This window comes from Macaca mulatta, chromosome 3 (genome assembly GCF_049350105.2).
Source record: "Macaca mulatta isolate MMU2019108-1 chromosome 3, T2T-MMU8v2.0, whole genome shotgun sequence".
Lineage (NCBI taxonomy): Eukaryota > Metazoa > Chordata > Mammalia > Primates > Cercopithecidae > Macaca > Macaca mulatta.
In genome coordinates, this window is record NC_133408.1 from 182502120 (window position 1) to 182516190 (window position 14071).

At 40.7% G+C, this 14071-nt stretch overlaps 1 protein-coding gene across 1 annotated transcript in view; it reads right to left on the minus strand.

The window, feature by feature from the left end:
- LOC144339997 (uncharacterized) overlaps positions 1-14071 on the minus strand; it is an 87072-nt gene that overhangs the window by 65771 nt on the left and 7230 nt on the right. Inside the window, exons 2-3 of the mRNA XM_077997591.1 lie at positions 5779-5906; positions 2768-3049 (exon numbers count right to left, since the gene is read on the minus strand). Of these exons, the coding sequence (XP_077853717.1) occupies positions 2768-3049; positions 5779-5818 (322 nt within the window). The 5' untranslated portion in view covers positions 5819-5906. The remainder of the gene's footprint in view (positions 1-2767; positions 3050-5778; positions 5907-14071) is intronic.

Below are 14071 nucleotides of genomic sequence, written 5' to 3' on the forward strand. Positions count from 1 at the left end.
CTGAGCCGAGATCATGCCACTGCACTCCAGCCTGGGCAACAAGAGCAAAATTCCATCTCAAAAAGAAAAGAAAAAATTAGCGAGCCAACTCTTTATTCAGTAGGGGATCCTGTCTGCTAAGGAAAAGGTAATGGAAGAGCATATTCGATTCGGCAGAATGCTAGCTAGCCCAACAAGCTGCAAAGCTCAACCCCTTCTTGACCAGAATCAAACCTCACATTTCTACTTCATTTGATCTGACATGAGTATTTTTCTCTCAGGTGTTTTGAGCCTTAGGTCAGAAAGAGTGGTTACCCCTGCACATGACCACTGTGCCAATGTAACACAACATGTATTACTTCGGGTCTTGACAAAGGGCTCATTTCTAGTGACTGTGTCCTTCTGGCTACCAGGAGACACTTCAGTGCCACAGCCACTCACTGACACTTTAGAGTTGCTGAGAGAATTGTCTGATTGTGAGAAACTAAGAAGCTCACGTTTGGTCCCTGGATCATGAGCCCTACCTGTTGAGCACTGAGAAAGCACTGGAAAGAGAAGGGAGGACCCAAAGATTTCTAAACTTGTGCAAATGGGCTAAGACCAATAGTGAGGTTGGGATTTTACACACGTTCAGGATGGTTATCAGATAAAGAAGCCACTGATATACCACCAGTACAATGCAGTTCAAATTACAATAAAAAGTTATGGGATTTTTTTGGGTCAGAAAAGCATATAAGAGAAGAAGTAAAGAGTACACATGATTCCTATCACCTTTTATCCTCCAAACTAACTCTCATTAACACACAGAAATGTTTTCGTAGGGGGCACAAAGATAGACTGCAACAATCGTGGCCAATATTATGGTAGAGAAGGACCCTGTCCTGTAATGTTCCACATGTTAATGTTACGTGAAAGGGGACAGGGTCATCTCTGTGACAGTATAGTCACGGAAGCCTCTTCCTGCTCAAATAAGTGGCCTTCATTAAAAGAAACACAGAAGAATCTTGTTTCATAAGCTAATGCCGATCATTGAGACAGCAACTATTTCAGGAACATGAGGGAAGCTGTTGAAATGGGCTTTCCTTTAAACCTAGCCAGTTTTTTTTAAAAAATCCCTGTCCTAGAATATTGTGGCCTTGAATCGAAGTGTTTTCTATATGTTTGTGTTTTCATCTTCCTTCCTAAGACCTATATCTAGGCTCTGCCCTCTCCAACCACAAATCTCAGGATGCTATGGAGTCTGAAGACACTTGATTGCAGAGATAGCACAAGACCCCCACCCCCACCATCACCACACACACACACACACACAAATAAACACAGGACCAGAAAGGAGTGGTTACTGCTGATTCTCTAACATTACAAAAATATCACTGTTGTAACTTCTCACCCTGATGGTCATATGTTTCTCTGTCCCTTGACATACTCCCCCGTTTGGGGTGTTGGAGGAGAAATCTCTGTGCCAATAGCAGAGACATGGAGCTAGTGTGTCACATCCACTCTGTGAACAGAAAGCTTACTACTATCTATACTCTAAAAAGCAGGCCATTTTCTAGAGTTTCACCCCCTCACCAGAAAGGATTTATTTGTGGATATTGGTTGACTTACTATACCGAGAGACTCAAGTGTTAATCATTAAAGGAACGTGTTTGTGCTTTCTTAGAAGTAAGAGGAAGATCACATTTAACTGGAGAGTGCCTATTGTTGTTTTCAAGGAAGGTCAAAGCTCTCACTTACCCCTGCTCAATCTTCACCTGTGCCCAAAGAATTAACATAATTTTGAACCTTACCCTGGAGAAGTGAAATGGGACCTTGTCCTCCAGAAATGCAGAAGACACTGTGTGTGGCTGGGGGAGTCACAGAGCACAAGAGTATCCACCTCCAGCCCTCACTGGGAATAAAATTAGGACAGTTCTGTCTCTTTCCAGGGCAGCCACCTTGTTCTCTGCATGAGGAGCATGGCAGTCCAGATGCTTCCAGGAGGGATCTGGGGCAAAGCTCTAACTAAGCAACACATTACTTTGATTTTGCGTGTCTGGCATATAGGGATGGCCGGTGAGGGGAACAATAAAATTCTTGATATTTCACAAGTAATTTATTGATGCCCAGAATTTGAGGTGCTGATGGCACACCTAAGTGGCAATATGCACCAGGCAGATCAATACATGATGCATCAGAGAAAGCAGAATGGGTGATGTGATGTGCAATGCCACGGAAGCACTGCAGCTAGGAGAGGTGACAGCTAATGGGGGTGTTTAGAGTCTTTGAGTGAACCAACCACATCAAAGAGTAATTGTAATTTATTTCACTCAATCTTCTGTAGCATTCACTTTTGGAGGAAGGTCCTTTGAGCAGGGACAGAGATGGTGATGTCACTGACAGTCCCCCTTTTACTCTGGGTGAAAGGTCTAGAATCCTCAGCTCCAGTATTCATGCCCACAAGGGTCTCATCTAGGTGAAGGCTCCACCTGCCCTGCCCTGCCATGGCCACCAGGCTCCTCTGCTGTCTGGTCCTTTGTCTCCTGGGAGAAGGTGAATCCCCACAAATAAAGCACCTGCATTTTTGGATATTGCCAGTTATTATTCCAATTATGTTTCTTATTCTGTCCCCAGATTCTATGTCTTTTCACAGAGCTCATAGATGCTGGAGTCACCCAGACACCAAGGCACAAGGTGACAGAAATGGGACAAGAAGTAACTATGAGATGTCAGCCAATTTTAGGCCACAATACTGTTTTCTGGTACAGACAGACCGTGATGCAAGGACTAGAGTTGCTGGTTTACTTACGCAACAAGGCTTCTCTAGATGATTCAGGAATGCCCAAGGATCGATTCTCAGCAGAGATGCCTGATGCATCTTTAGCCACTCTGAAGATCCAGCCCTCAGAACCCAGGGACTCGGCTGTGTATCTTTGTGCCAGTGGTTTGGTCACAGTGCTGCAGAATCGCCTGCTCCCTGTGCAGAAACCCTGGTGCTTTCTCTTCTCCTCCAGTACCCAGCAGCTCTCAGCAGCCTTTCTTGCTCCTCCCCCAGCACAGGAAGTACGTAGGTTTGGTGTTCCACATGTCCCTAGGCAAGGCAAGAACAGGTCATAAGGATGCATCACATTAGGAAACTTTTGGCAGGAAGTCAGTGGGTGCGATGGTTCCTGGGATTCCTCACATACTTCTCACAAGGGTGCCTGAGACCAGGTTTGAGGGTGAGTGTCACAGACTGGAGCTTTCAAGTGATCGAGTGAGCTTAACACTGTGCAGCCATTGCACGTGAATGCTTCTCTCCTTTGCTGCTTTTCGTTATGACTGCTCTGCCTTTTCTTTTCTCTTCTACCTCAAAACTTTCAACATCTTTGATGACTTCCAACATCAATCTTGGCTTCTCAGTTGTTTCAGTTGCTCACTTCAAATGATCATTTCCTTCACCTTCTTCTCCACTTTCTTTTTCTAGACTTCCAATAACAAATTATTTGAATTACCCCCAAATAGCTTCCTCAAGCCTCCTATTGTCTCATGCAGGCTTCTCTTTTCATCTCTGGTACTACTTCTGCAGCAATTCTTCAACCCCATCAGGACCACTAATTGACTTCTCCTGCAAACATTGCACCATATATCATCTCATGTACTATATTCATTATCCGACTTAGACTATGTGTTCTAAGATGATTGTGAAATTCTTGCATATGTCTTCAACTCTCATCTTTTCTTTTTCTGTTTCTTACCTGGAAAGAGACCTTTCTTAGCTGAAAGGGCCACTGAGTAGGCCCTTTCAATGACACAGAGAACATAAAATGTCCCTTACCCTTGTCAAACGGTATTGTAACTATAGAGTATGTCTTGAGATCTGTAAGTCCCTCTATGCATATAAAATTATATACTTTTCTTCTATTAAAAGAACGTTACTTTTTAATGAGTTCATCAGTTTCATCTTTCAATTATAGTTATACTTTTGACAATTATAGAAACACTAAAAAAAGTTATGCACTCAGAATGTATGATCCTATCACTTTTACGTGTGTGTGTGCTTCACTTCATATGTACAAAAAAGTTAAAAGAATGTCGAATAGGCATATTTATCCATTCTCTTGTAGGAATGATAAAAACAAACTTCCAAGGGGAAAATATTTGCAAAATAATCCACGGCACATAAAATTATTTAAGAAAAAAATAAATCAATAAATATCTCCGTTAAGTTTATATATAGTTTTATATGCTTGGGTAAGGAAGAAAAAAAGTTGTGATACATTTTGCTGTATTTGGAGAGAGAAAATATAGAAAGAGCAGAAAGAACATGATTAGCCTTGTCTTTGTTTAAAACTTTTCCTTTTTAAATTTGATACACTATTTACCATCAAATTTAAAACAACACCATTGCTATAAAACAATATACAGACAAGCTAAGAAGAAAAAGAAATTTACTATGTATAAAAAAAGCAGGAACTTATAGGCAGAGTATTAAGGGGAAGTTAAAATTATAAAGACCTATAAGCTTTCAGAGCAGTACAGACCTCACAGCTGAAGCTGGGATTTTAATGTCCTTATGAAAGACATGACAAAAAAGAGCCAGAATTACATTGTTTGCCTTAATCCTGGAGCTTCAAAATGCTCCCAGGCTTTATAAACTAAAAGTATTATACCCCAAAGATCCAGAAATTGGAAACTGGATGTTTGGTCAGGTCTTTGGGTGATAGATAAAAAGGAAAAGTTAGGAGAGAAAAATTGAATCTTCAGGCTGTGTCTCACATGTGTTTGGAATGAAATATACTCTGCATGGAATGTACACCATACACCCAAAAACTGACAAAAAGGTCCATAACCATTAAAACCCTTGGGGACCCTGGCATTAAGAAATTCAATACGGTTCTGGAGTAAACTTCTGTTTCCAACCAAGATGGATTAACAGGAATTAGATTTAACTTCTTGCTTGAAACAGCTAACACCCCACCCACCACCCTGCCCCCCTCCACACACACGTACACACAACACGTGAAACAACGGTTGTCAAGACATTGGAAGTCAGGCAACAGAAGACAATGATCTCTGAGAGATGGAAACAACCAAGCTGAGAACTATGACTGTCTTAATACCTGGAGGGAGTTTCCAGGCCATGGGCCAGAAAGCAGAATCCAGGCGGAGCTGGGTGATCTCACTGAGCTCAGAGTCAGAGTTGGAAATACAAGATCAAAGCAGCTAGATTTCACATGACAGGGCATTGAAAAGGCGATTGCTGCACAGAGAGAATCCTGGAGACCTTCCTAGGGTCTCTCTTAACCTTTCAGCTGTGCTGTAAGCAGTACATGTGTGAGGAAATCCCCTAAGGTTGGAGAAAGAGCCACTTAACAATGCCTGGAGCTCACAAAGGGCTAAAAGTTTTATATATATATATATGTATTATATTTTATATATATATAAAAATATATATATTTTATATATTATATATAATATAGAGATATCTATATTATATATAATATAGATATAATATATATAATATAGATATATATATATAGAGAGAGAGAGAGAGCAGTGAGAATGGGAAACTTAATAATTCATGGGTCAATCAGCAGAGGTTTCAGATGACTTTTGCCTCAGTATTAAAGCAAAACAAGCCCTTCACTAAATTTGGCTCCTGGTCTACGTGGGCGAGACTTCAAAATATCAAAGTGTTTACAAGTAACTCAAGTCTCAGAGCAAAACTGAAGAACATTTCTAACATTTCTAACGTACAAGAACATCTGTTTGGAGATATCAGTATGAATTTATTGTTTTTAAACATATAGATAAAATGGTAAAGAAATGAATACATACCTGTGTGAATAATGGGTTGGTATATATATATGTATTTCATAGTTCTGTCCACTTAGAAGACCACTAGTGCCCAGATGTTTGTTGCCAAATATTCTCCAATTAAAAAAATGAAAGGTGGTTCTAGGACCCTGAGGTAAAAAATACAAGAATGTTGTAACGAGGTGTGTTCCAAAAAAAAAAAAAAAAAAAGAAAGAAAGAAAAAGGATGTGACACATCTCAAAAGGACAGAGGAATCCATCTGAAAGAGCTTCCCCAATGACTAAGGCTGGAACAATTTGTAAAAGAAAATCCGTAAGTTCACACTGAAAATGAAATGATTAAATAAATAAATAATAAAAAATGTGAGACAGGACAATCTCTTACTGAAGAATTCCAAATTGCATATGTAGAAGAAACAGAGGGAAATAGAAAAGTCACTGTGACAACACCACTGTGAGTAGTTGCCACACATAAGACCCAATGACGAGTGCTAAAATTAGTGGGTGTAACTTTAAGAAGAAATTGATCATTTGTACAGTTGTAAAGTATCGTCCCCAAAATATTAATTAAGACGGTGGTTTTAACATATGCCCATACATTCTTTCATACTCATCCCCCTAGATTCTGCTCTCCTGGATTCAGTGGCCTCCCTCTAATGAACAGACAAGGGAAATAGAAAAATGGTAATCAAGTGACCAAAGTTAATAAACATGACCCATAATAAGTCTTGTGAACCTCGTGTGCATTCTCTTATGATGCAATGTTGTGATGTTATCATGTGACTACATATCTATAATATTCCTCTCCCAAATCTATAATTCCTGTCTAATAATGAGAAAGCATCAGACAAATCCAAGTTGAATGACATTCTACAAAACCTGACCAGTAATCTTCAAATGTCAACATCATTAAAGACAAGGAAAGAGGCTGTCACAAATTGAAGAACACTAAGAAGATATGACACCTAAATGTAATATGGGATCCTGGATTAGGTACTAGGGCAGGAAAAGGTCATTATCAGAAAAACTGGGGAAATCTGATTACAGTCTTTAGTAAAACTGAACTGTCTTTAGTTTAGTAAAACTGAACTTGACAACTGTGCCAGTGTCAAATTCATAGTTTGTGTGATGTTAGCACCAGTGGGTGTTGGATGAAGGATATAAAGTCACTTGGTAGTATTGTTATAGCTACAGGACATTAGTCCTCCAGCTTTGGGTCACCTGAGTCCCTACCAAGCCAATTTGTGAGGCTGCTGTTAGTTGTCCTTACTCCCCAGACTCAGAGCTCTCAGATAGACCTAGAATTCAACCTCTTCTTCTTCTTGACCTCTGCTTCACTGCATCCTAAACATGGCGGAGTGGAAGGGTAGTGAGGGAGGCTGAGCAGAAGCCCGTTATTAAGAAGCCCATCACTAGAGCTTCTCTGATGGTTCTCTGAGACAGGGGCTCCCTCTGTAGTCTCCTTTGTGTACAATCCCAAGCATGCTGGGCCACATAGACTCCACCAAAGCTAGTTTTTATGAGGAGGCAAATATTGAGGCTCCACTGTGAAGAAAATGTCCATGTCAGATTTATGTACAAAAGATTAAAGCTGATGCACTACTATTGCAGGAAAATGGTACCTATGAGAATTTCCAAAAGCCAGATTTTGTATTGTGTGGCTGGCTGAATAATACCCCTCCCCACAAAGATATCCACATCCTAATCCCTGGGATCTGCCTCTGTTACCTTAGATGGAGAGAGTGGACTTTACAGATGTGATGAAGTTAAGGATCTGGAGATAAGGAGATTATTTTGGATGAGCCTAGTGGCCCTTAATGCAATTACATGTGTCCTTATAAGAGATAGCCAGCGGGAGATCAGACCCACATGGAGAAGAGAAGGCAATGTGACCATAGGGGAAGAGATTAGAGTGATGTAACCACAAGCCAAGGAGTGAGGCAGCCACTAGAAACAGAGGCAAGGAATGAATCTTCTCCTATATCCTCTAGAGGGAATGTGGTCCTGATGACACCTGGATTTTGGTCCAGTGACATCGATTTTGGACTTTTCCATAACTGTGAGAATAAATCTCTGCCATTATAAGCCAGCAAATTTGTGGTAGTTTTTATAGCAGCCACTCAAAATTAATATACTCCAATATGTCCAGTTAACCTGAGACTAGGCCAAGAAACTCATGTCCTCATAATATTTTCTGCAAAACTTGCTCTCATGTTTTTATCTGACACCCATCCCAAACTACAAAGAAAGAAAATAATTTTGAGACTTTAATGTCCCCCTGTCTGGGGTATGCCTTCCATAGGTTATTGGAAAAGACTAGTCTCCTTTCAAGATTTTATTCCAGCAGTACCTCCTCTTGAAAGAGTTTTAGGCATTGTATGATGTTCTCAGTGCACATATTAAAAGGAAAAAAGACAAAGACTCATGTCTGCTTGATGTTTACATTTTTGCGGGGAGGGAGAGACAGAGATAAACAAATAAATAAGGCATTTAGTGTATTAGCAGATGATACCTGCAATGTAGGCAAGAAAAGGCAGACTAACGTGAGGGAGACCAGGACTGTCAGAGTAAGGAGTGTTGAAATGACAATATATTGTTCAGAGTAGGCCCAATGAGGAAGTGACCTTTGAGCAATGATTTCAAGATGAAAGAAAGAGACATGTAGGTATCTGGGGGAAAAGCATTCCAGGCAGAGGAAAGAGCCAGTGCAAAGGCCCTAAAAATATTTTAGGATCAATGAGGAGGCCCATATTACTGAAAATTTAAGGAAGGGAGTGGTAGAGTTTACGTCAGAGAGGTAATGGGGCAGGATGGATCATCCAAGACCTTGATGGACTTAAGTGCTTTGTTACTTTGCTTTCTTATTCCAAATAAAACTGGGAGCTAGTAGATGATTTGGAGATGAGTGACATGATCTAGCATGTTCTAGAGGGCTGAGTTTGACAGCTAATTCAGAAGTAGAGTAGATGAAAGCAGGGAGATCAGCTAGGAATCTATTGCAGTAATCCAGGAAAAAGATGATGATGGCTTTGTCCCAAGGGTTAGCAATGAAGGTGATGAAAAAAATGGATGGATTCTAAGTGTATTTTGGTGATAGAGCCAGTTGAATTTCCTAATGGATTGGCTATAGGGTGGGATAGAAAAAGAATATTCGAGGACCACTCTAAGGTTTTCAGCTGGAAGGCTGTTGGTGAAGCAAAGTTGAGGATAATCTTTCATGTTTTGAGCATGCTGTTTGAGAATGGTGGGGGTGGGTGGGAAACTTGATTGGAGTGCATTAGAGAGATAATGGGAAAAGAGAATTTGAAGGTAAATATTGATCATTAGCAATAGCGACAATAACTACAATAAGTTGAAATGCCCCAGTCTTTGGAGATGTGATACATGAGGGTGGACAGGGCTAGATGGGATAAGGTAGGATCTAGACATCAGACTCAGGAGATATGAGTGGTATATATAAGGTTAACATCTAGTCAAATGCATAAACAGGTTGATTTTAATTGACGTCGGTTTTTCTCCATTGCCCCCTCTAGAGGCAATCTTCAGAGAGTCCTGGCTAGGTCTTCTATGTTTCCTGTCCCTAGAGGGAGCTCCTGAGGCTGTGGACATCGGTTAACATGCTGATGTCACTGGAGGCCACATCTTACAGGGCCAAGAGACAGATTTGCTTTCCTTTTTCTCATGCTTGCAAGCTCCTTCACCTGGAAACATGATTTACCTGGGTCCTGCCATGGTTTCTAGGCTTCTCAGTTTAGTGTCCCTTTGTCTCCTGGGAGCAAGTGAGTCTTCAGGTACTTAAATATCTGTGCTCTACCCTATCCCAGTCTATTCATGCCATGTATTGTCATGTATTCTGTTTTTGTCTCTTCCCACAGAGCATACAGAAGCTGGAGTTACTCAGTTCCCCAGCCACAGGGTAATAGAGAAGGGCCAGGCTGTAACTCTGAGATGTGACCCAATTTCTGGACATGATTATCTTTATTGGTATCGACGTGTTATGGGAAAAGAAATAAAATTTCTGATATACTTTCTGAGAGCGTCTATGCAGGATGAGTCCGGTATGCCCAACAAGCGATTCTCAGCTGAAAGGACTGGAGGGACGTATTCTACTCTGAAGGTGCAGCCTGCAGAACTGGAGGATTCTGGAGTTTATTTCTGTGCCAGCAGCCAAGACACAGTGCTTCACAGTCATGTCCTTGCTGTACAAAACCATAGCCTTCTCCTCTCAACTCACAGCCGCCCAAAAGGAAGGCTTTCCCTGTGCCTCCTCCCCCAAGGGAGGGGAGATAAAGAACCAGAACTAACTCATGAAATACAAGAGTATTCCAAGAAGATTTGGATGAAAATACTTGTAGTTTGGGGGATCTCTGAAGTTCTTTAAACAGAACTCAATCTATGTGTTTCTGATTTTATTTTTTGAAGTGTTATGTTGCCCTGGTTATAAAGCACAGCAGCCTTCTTGTTTATCCTGTTGCTCTGAAAGGTTTGTGACTCTGACTGTGAGGCCACATCTTTATATCCCTTCTTATAGTAAGATAAACAAGTCTTTCTGATGAAAATAAAAATAGTGAATAAAAATGCATTTACTACAGGCTTTTATGTTGCTCAATGATGATGCTAGTAAGGGTGATAGTGGTGACGCTGGTAATGGTGGTGATGAGTTTAGGTTGCTTTTGTCTAGCATTTATAAATTTCCAAACACTTTAAAACAATGTCATTTTAGAGTGGAACAGCCAAGTCCATTATCAGAGGTTAATGCTAATTTTCTGTCCACATAGGGTCTGGGTTTGTAATGTTAAAAAATACAGTTAGCGGCCGGGTGCGGTGGCTCAAGCCTGTAATCCCAGCACTTTGGGAGGCCGAGACGGGTGGATCACGAGGTCAGGAGATCGAGACCATCCTGGCTAACACGGTGAAGCCCCGTCTCTACTAAAAAAATACAAAAAACTAGCCGGGCGAGGTGGCGGGCCCCTGTAGTCCCAGCTACTCGGGAGGCTGAGGCAGGAGAATGGCGTGAACCTGGAAGGCGGAGCTTGCAGTGAGCTGAGATCCAGCCACTGCACTCCAGCCTGGGCGACAGAGCGAGACTCCGTCTCAAAAAAAAAAAATAAATAAAATAAAAAAATACAGTTAGCACTATAAATAGATACGTGTCAGTTGATACAGAACATTTTTAGAGATCACTTCCAGTTGCTGCAATAGGAATATATATTCTTATTTTTTTTTCTTTTTTTGAGACAGAGTCTTGCTCTGTCACCCAGGCTGGAGTGCAATGGCACAATCTCAGCTCACTGCAACTTCTGCCTTCTGGGTTTAAGTGATTCTCCTGCGTCAGCCTCCCAAGTAGCTTGAATTACCAGCACCCACCACCAAGCCCGGCTAATTGTTGTATTATTAATAGAGACCATGTTTCACCATGTTGGCCAGGCTGGTCTTGAACTCCTGACCTTAAGTGATCCACCTGCCTTAGCCTCCCAAAGTGCTGGGATTACAGGTGTGAGCCACCGTGCCCAGCCTTTTGTTCTTTTTGAGACAGGGTTTCATTCTGTCACCCCGGCTGGAGTGTTATGGCAGTGTGATCACGGCTCACCACAGCTTCGACTTCCTGGGCTCAAGCAGTCCTCCTGCCTCAGCCTCCCTAGTAGATGGGACTATAGGTGTACCTGATCATACCCAGCTAATTTTTGCGTTTTTTGTAGGGACAGGTCTCACGATGTTGCCCAGGCTAGCCCCAAACTTCTTGGCTTAAGTGATCCTCCTGCCTTGGCCTCCCAAAGTGCTGGGATTATAGGCATGAGACACCATGCCTGGCCTGGAATATGTAATTCTTAGTGGGACCTAATAGTATAACACATTCTACTTGGTTCAACTGCCTTCTTTTAACATCTGGATTCCAATATTCTGCTCGTGTTTCAGCCACGTTTTTGCAAACAATCCTGAAATTCACTATAATAATAAGTTTCATTTTCCCAGTCTGATTGTTATTTAGAACCTCAAATTATTATTGAACTCATATCCTAATACTGATTATGCAAATGAATACTGAGAAAATATTTCAAGTGGGCTTGGATTTTTATTTTTTCAAGCGATTGAAAACCTGTTTTCTTTTCTAATAATCAAGACCCAATTTTTAGACAATCAGTACTCTCTCTTCCTATGTGGACATGTAATATGAATAGGCATATTGTTTCTGTCACAGGCATCACAAACATATCTTGCTTGAAACTTGTCCATCAACTCCTTTAGTATGACAAGAACAAAGATAAATGGATTTCTAAAGCATAGTCACATATTGGACATGAGTTTTTGTTCAAAATTTCAGCTAGAGAACTCTAACAGGTAGCATAGTCACATATTGGACATTAGTTTTTGTTCAAAATTTCAGCTAGAGAACTCTAACAGGTAGCATAGTCACATATTGGACATTAGTTTTTGTTCAAAATTTCAGCTAGAGAACTCTAACAGGTGCCTTTCCTTTTATTGTGTTATGTAATCCAAGGTCATCATAAGTAACTAAATTATTGATTTATTTTTCCACTCTGTAATCTCTCCATTATATTTAAAAATAGCAGCTATGAGGCAAAACAAGTTCTTGGTGGGTACATTGCTTCAACTCCAAAATCTAACAAGTGGAAGTTTAATTCAGTGCTTTGCCATTTCATACTATAGACACCGAATGTTCTATCCTGTAATGGGCAGACAGTGGCTCTATAGTTCTGTTAGCTCAGGTGGTATCTTTATGTACAATTTTTGTCATGTTATTTTATTTGTTAATCTTTCTTAAGGTATGATTGACAGAAAAAAATTGTGTATATTTAAGGTATACAAGGTGATGTTTTGATATACATATACATTGCAAAATGATTACCACACTCAAGCTAATTAACATATCCATCACCTCATAAAGTTACTTTTGTGTGTGTATGTATGGTGAAAATGATCTACTCTCAGAAAATTTCGAGTGTACAATAATCATTAACTATAGTCACTGTGTTGTCCATTAGGTCTCCAAAACTTTTGAGCACACTCCAAAACATCAACTTTTATTCTGATTAAGCCTCAAATATGTCTTCATGCTCCAGTTAATAGCTATTTTTAGAGTAGCTATGAATAACGAAGAATACTGGCATAAAAGATGGAAAGAATAAATGAAGATAAGGGCTCTAAGGTCTTTGGACTTTTCAGGAAGTGATAAAAGCTGCAATTTAAAGTATACACGAAGAAGTCAAGGATGGCAACTCCTATAAACAGCTGATACTTCAAACCTCGAATGTCTAGTGCTAAGCAGCCTGGACCCCTGAACCCAGCACACCTCTCTTTGACGTGATAGGAGGATGACGTGATAGGAGGACCCGGGTCTTCTCCTCCCATGCTGCCCTTGGCCTTTACGTTTTTCCTTTCATCAGTAAAGGTTCTGTCTTAATTATTACCCTATGACAGGAAGTTCATCCTAAACCTGGACAGGTGAGAGATGGCAACTCTGAAGCAACCCCTGGGCATGACACCACATGAGGCCACACCCAGAACAAATTGCAAGAACTAATGAGGTATTTCCTACAGAATCCCTAAGAGAACCTGTCTGTCTGGATGTAAGTGTCTACAGTCATAAATACACAGCATATGATTGGATAAGATGGAATTGAAAGCCTTTCAATGCTTCCCAGTGCCCATCACTCTCATTGTCCTGAAGTGGTGTTGGCAGTGGGCTCAGCAGGGTGCTGTGAGGATGGTGAGGCTACATGCATATGATGCTGACCAAGCTGGCTACACAGATGGACCAGACTCACCCTGTGATGGTAGACAGAGCTTACCAATGGGGTTCCATGAATGGACAACAGGCACGCTGCTGTAATAATCTCCTCAACCATGATGGAAGTCAGGCAAGACCCAGGCCATGGGAAACTTGAAAACAGTCACCTCTAGCATCAAATATTTCCTACTGTTTGCCACACTGTGCCTACAAATGTCATTTATGATACAGTTTCAAATTTTCATGTTTATTAAAATTATTATCAGCCTTATCCAATCTGATATTTTGAATGAAATCATATTAAAACTATATATTAATTTAAGAACTGGTATCTTCATAATAGGGAGTCTTCTATAGGTTCCTAGACCACTAAAATACCATGGATTGCCACCTTAGACTTGAAATGGATGATCCTTATTCTTCTCTCAATCAGACCAGTGAAAGGTACAGATTCATAGCAGCTAGTCCAGCAAGCTCCTAATAGTCAACTTCTAATTGTCTCCTTCAGGACAAAAAAGAAACGATATACTTAGGAAGGCCACCATGCAATTGAGTGTATCTGAA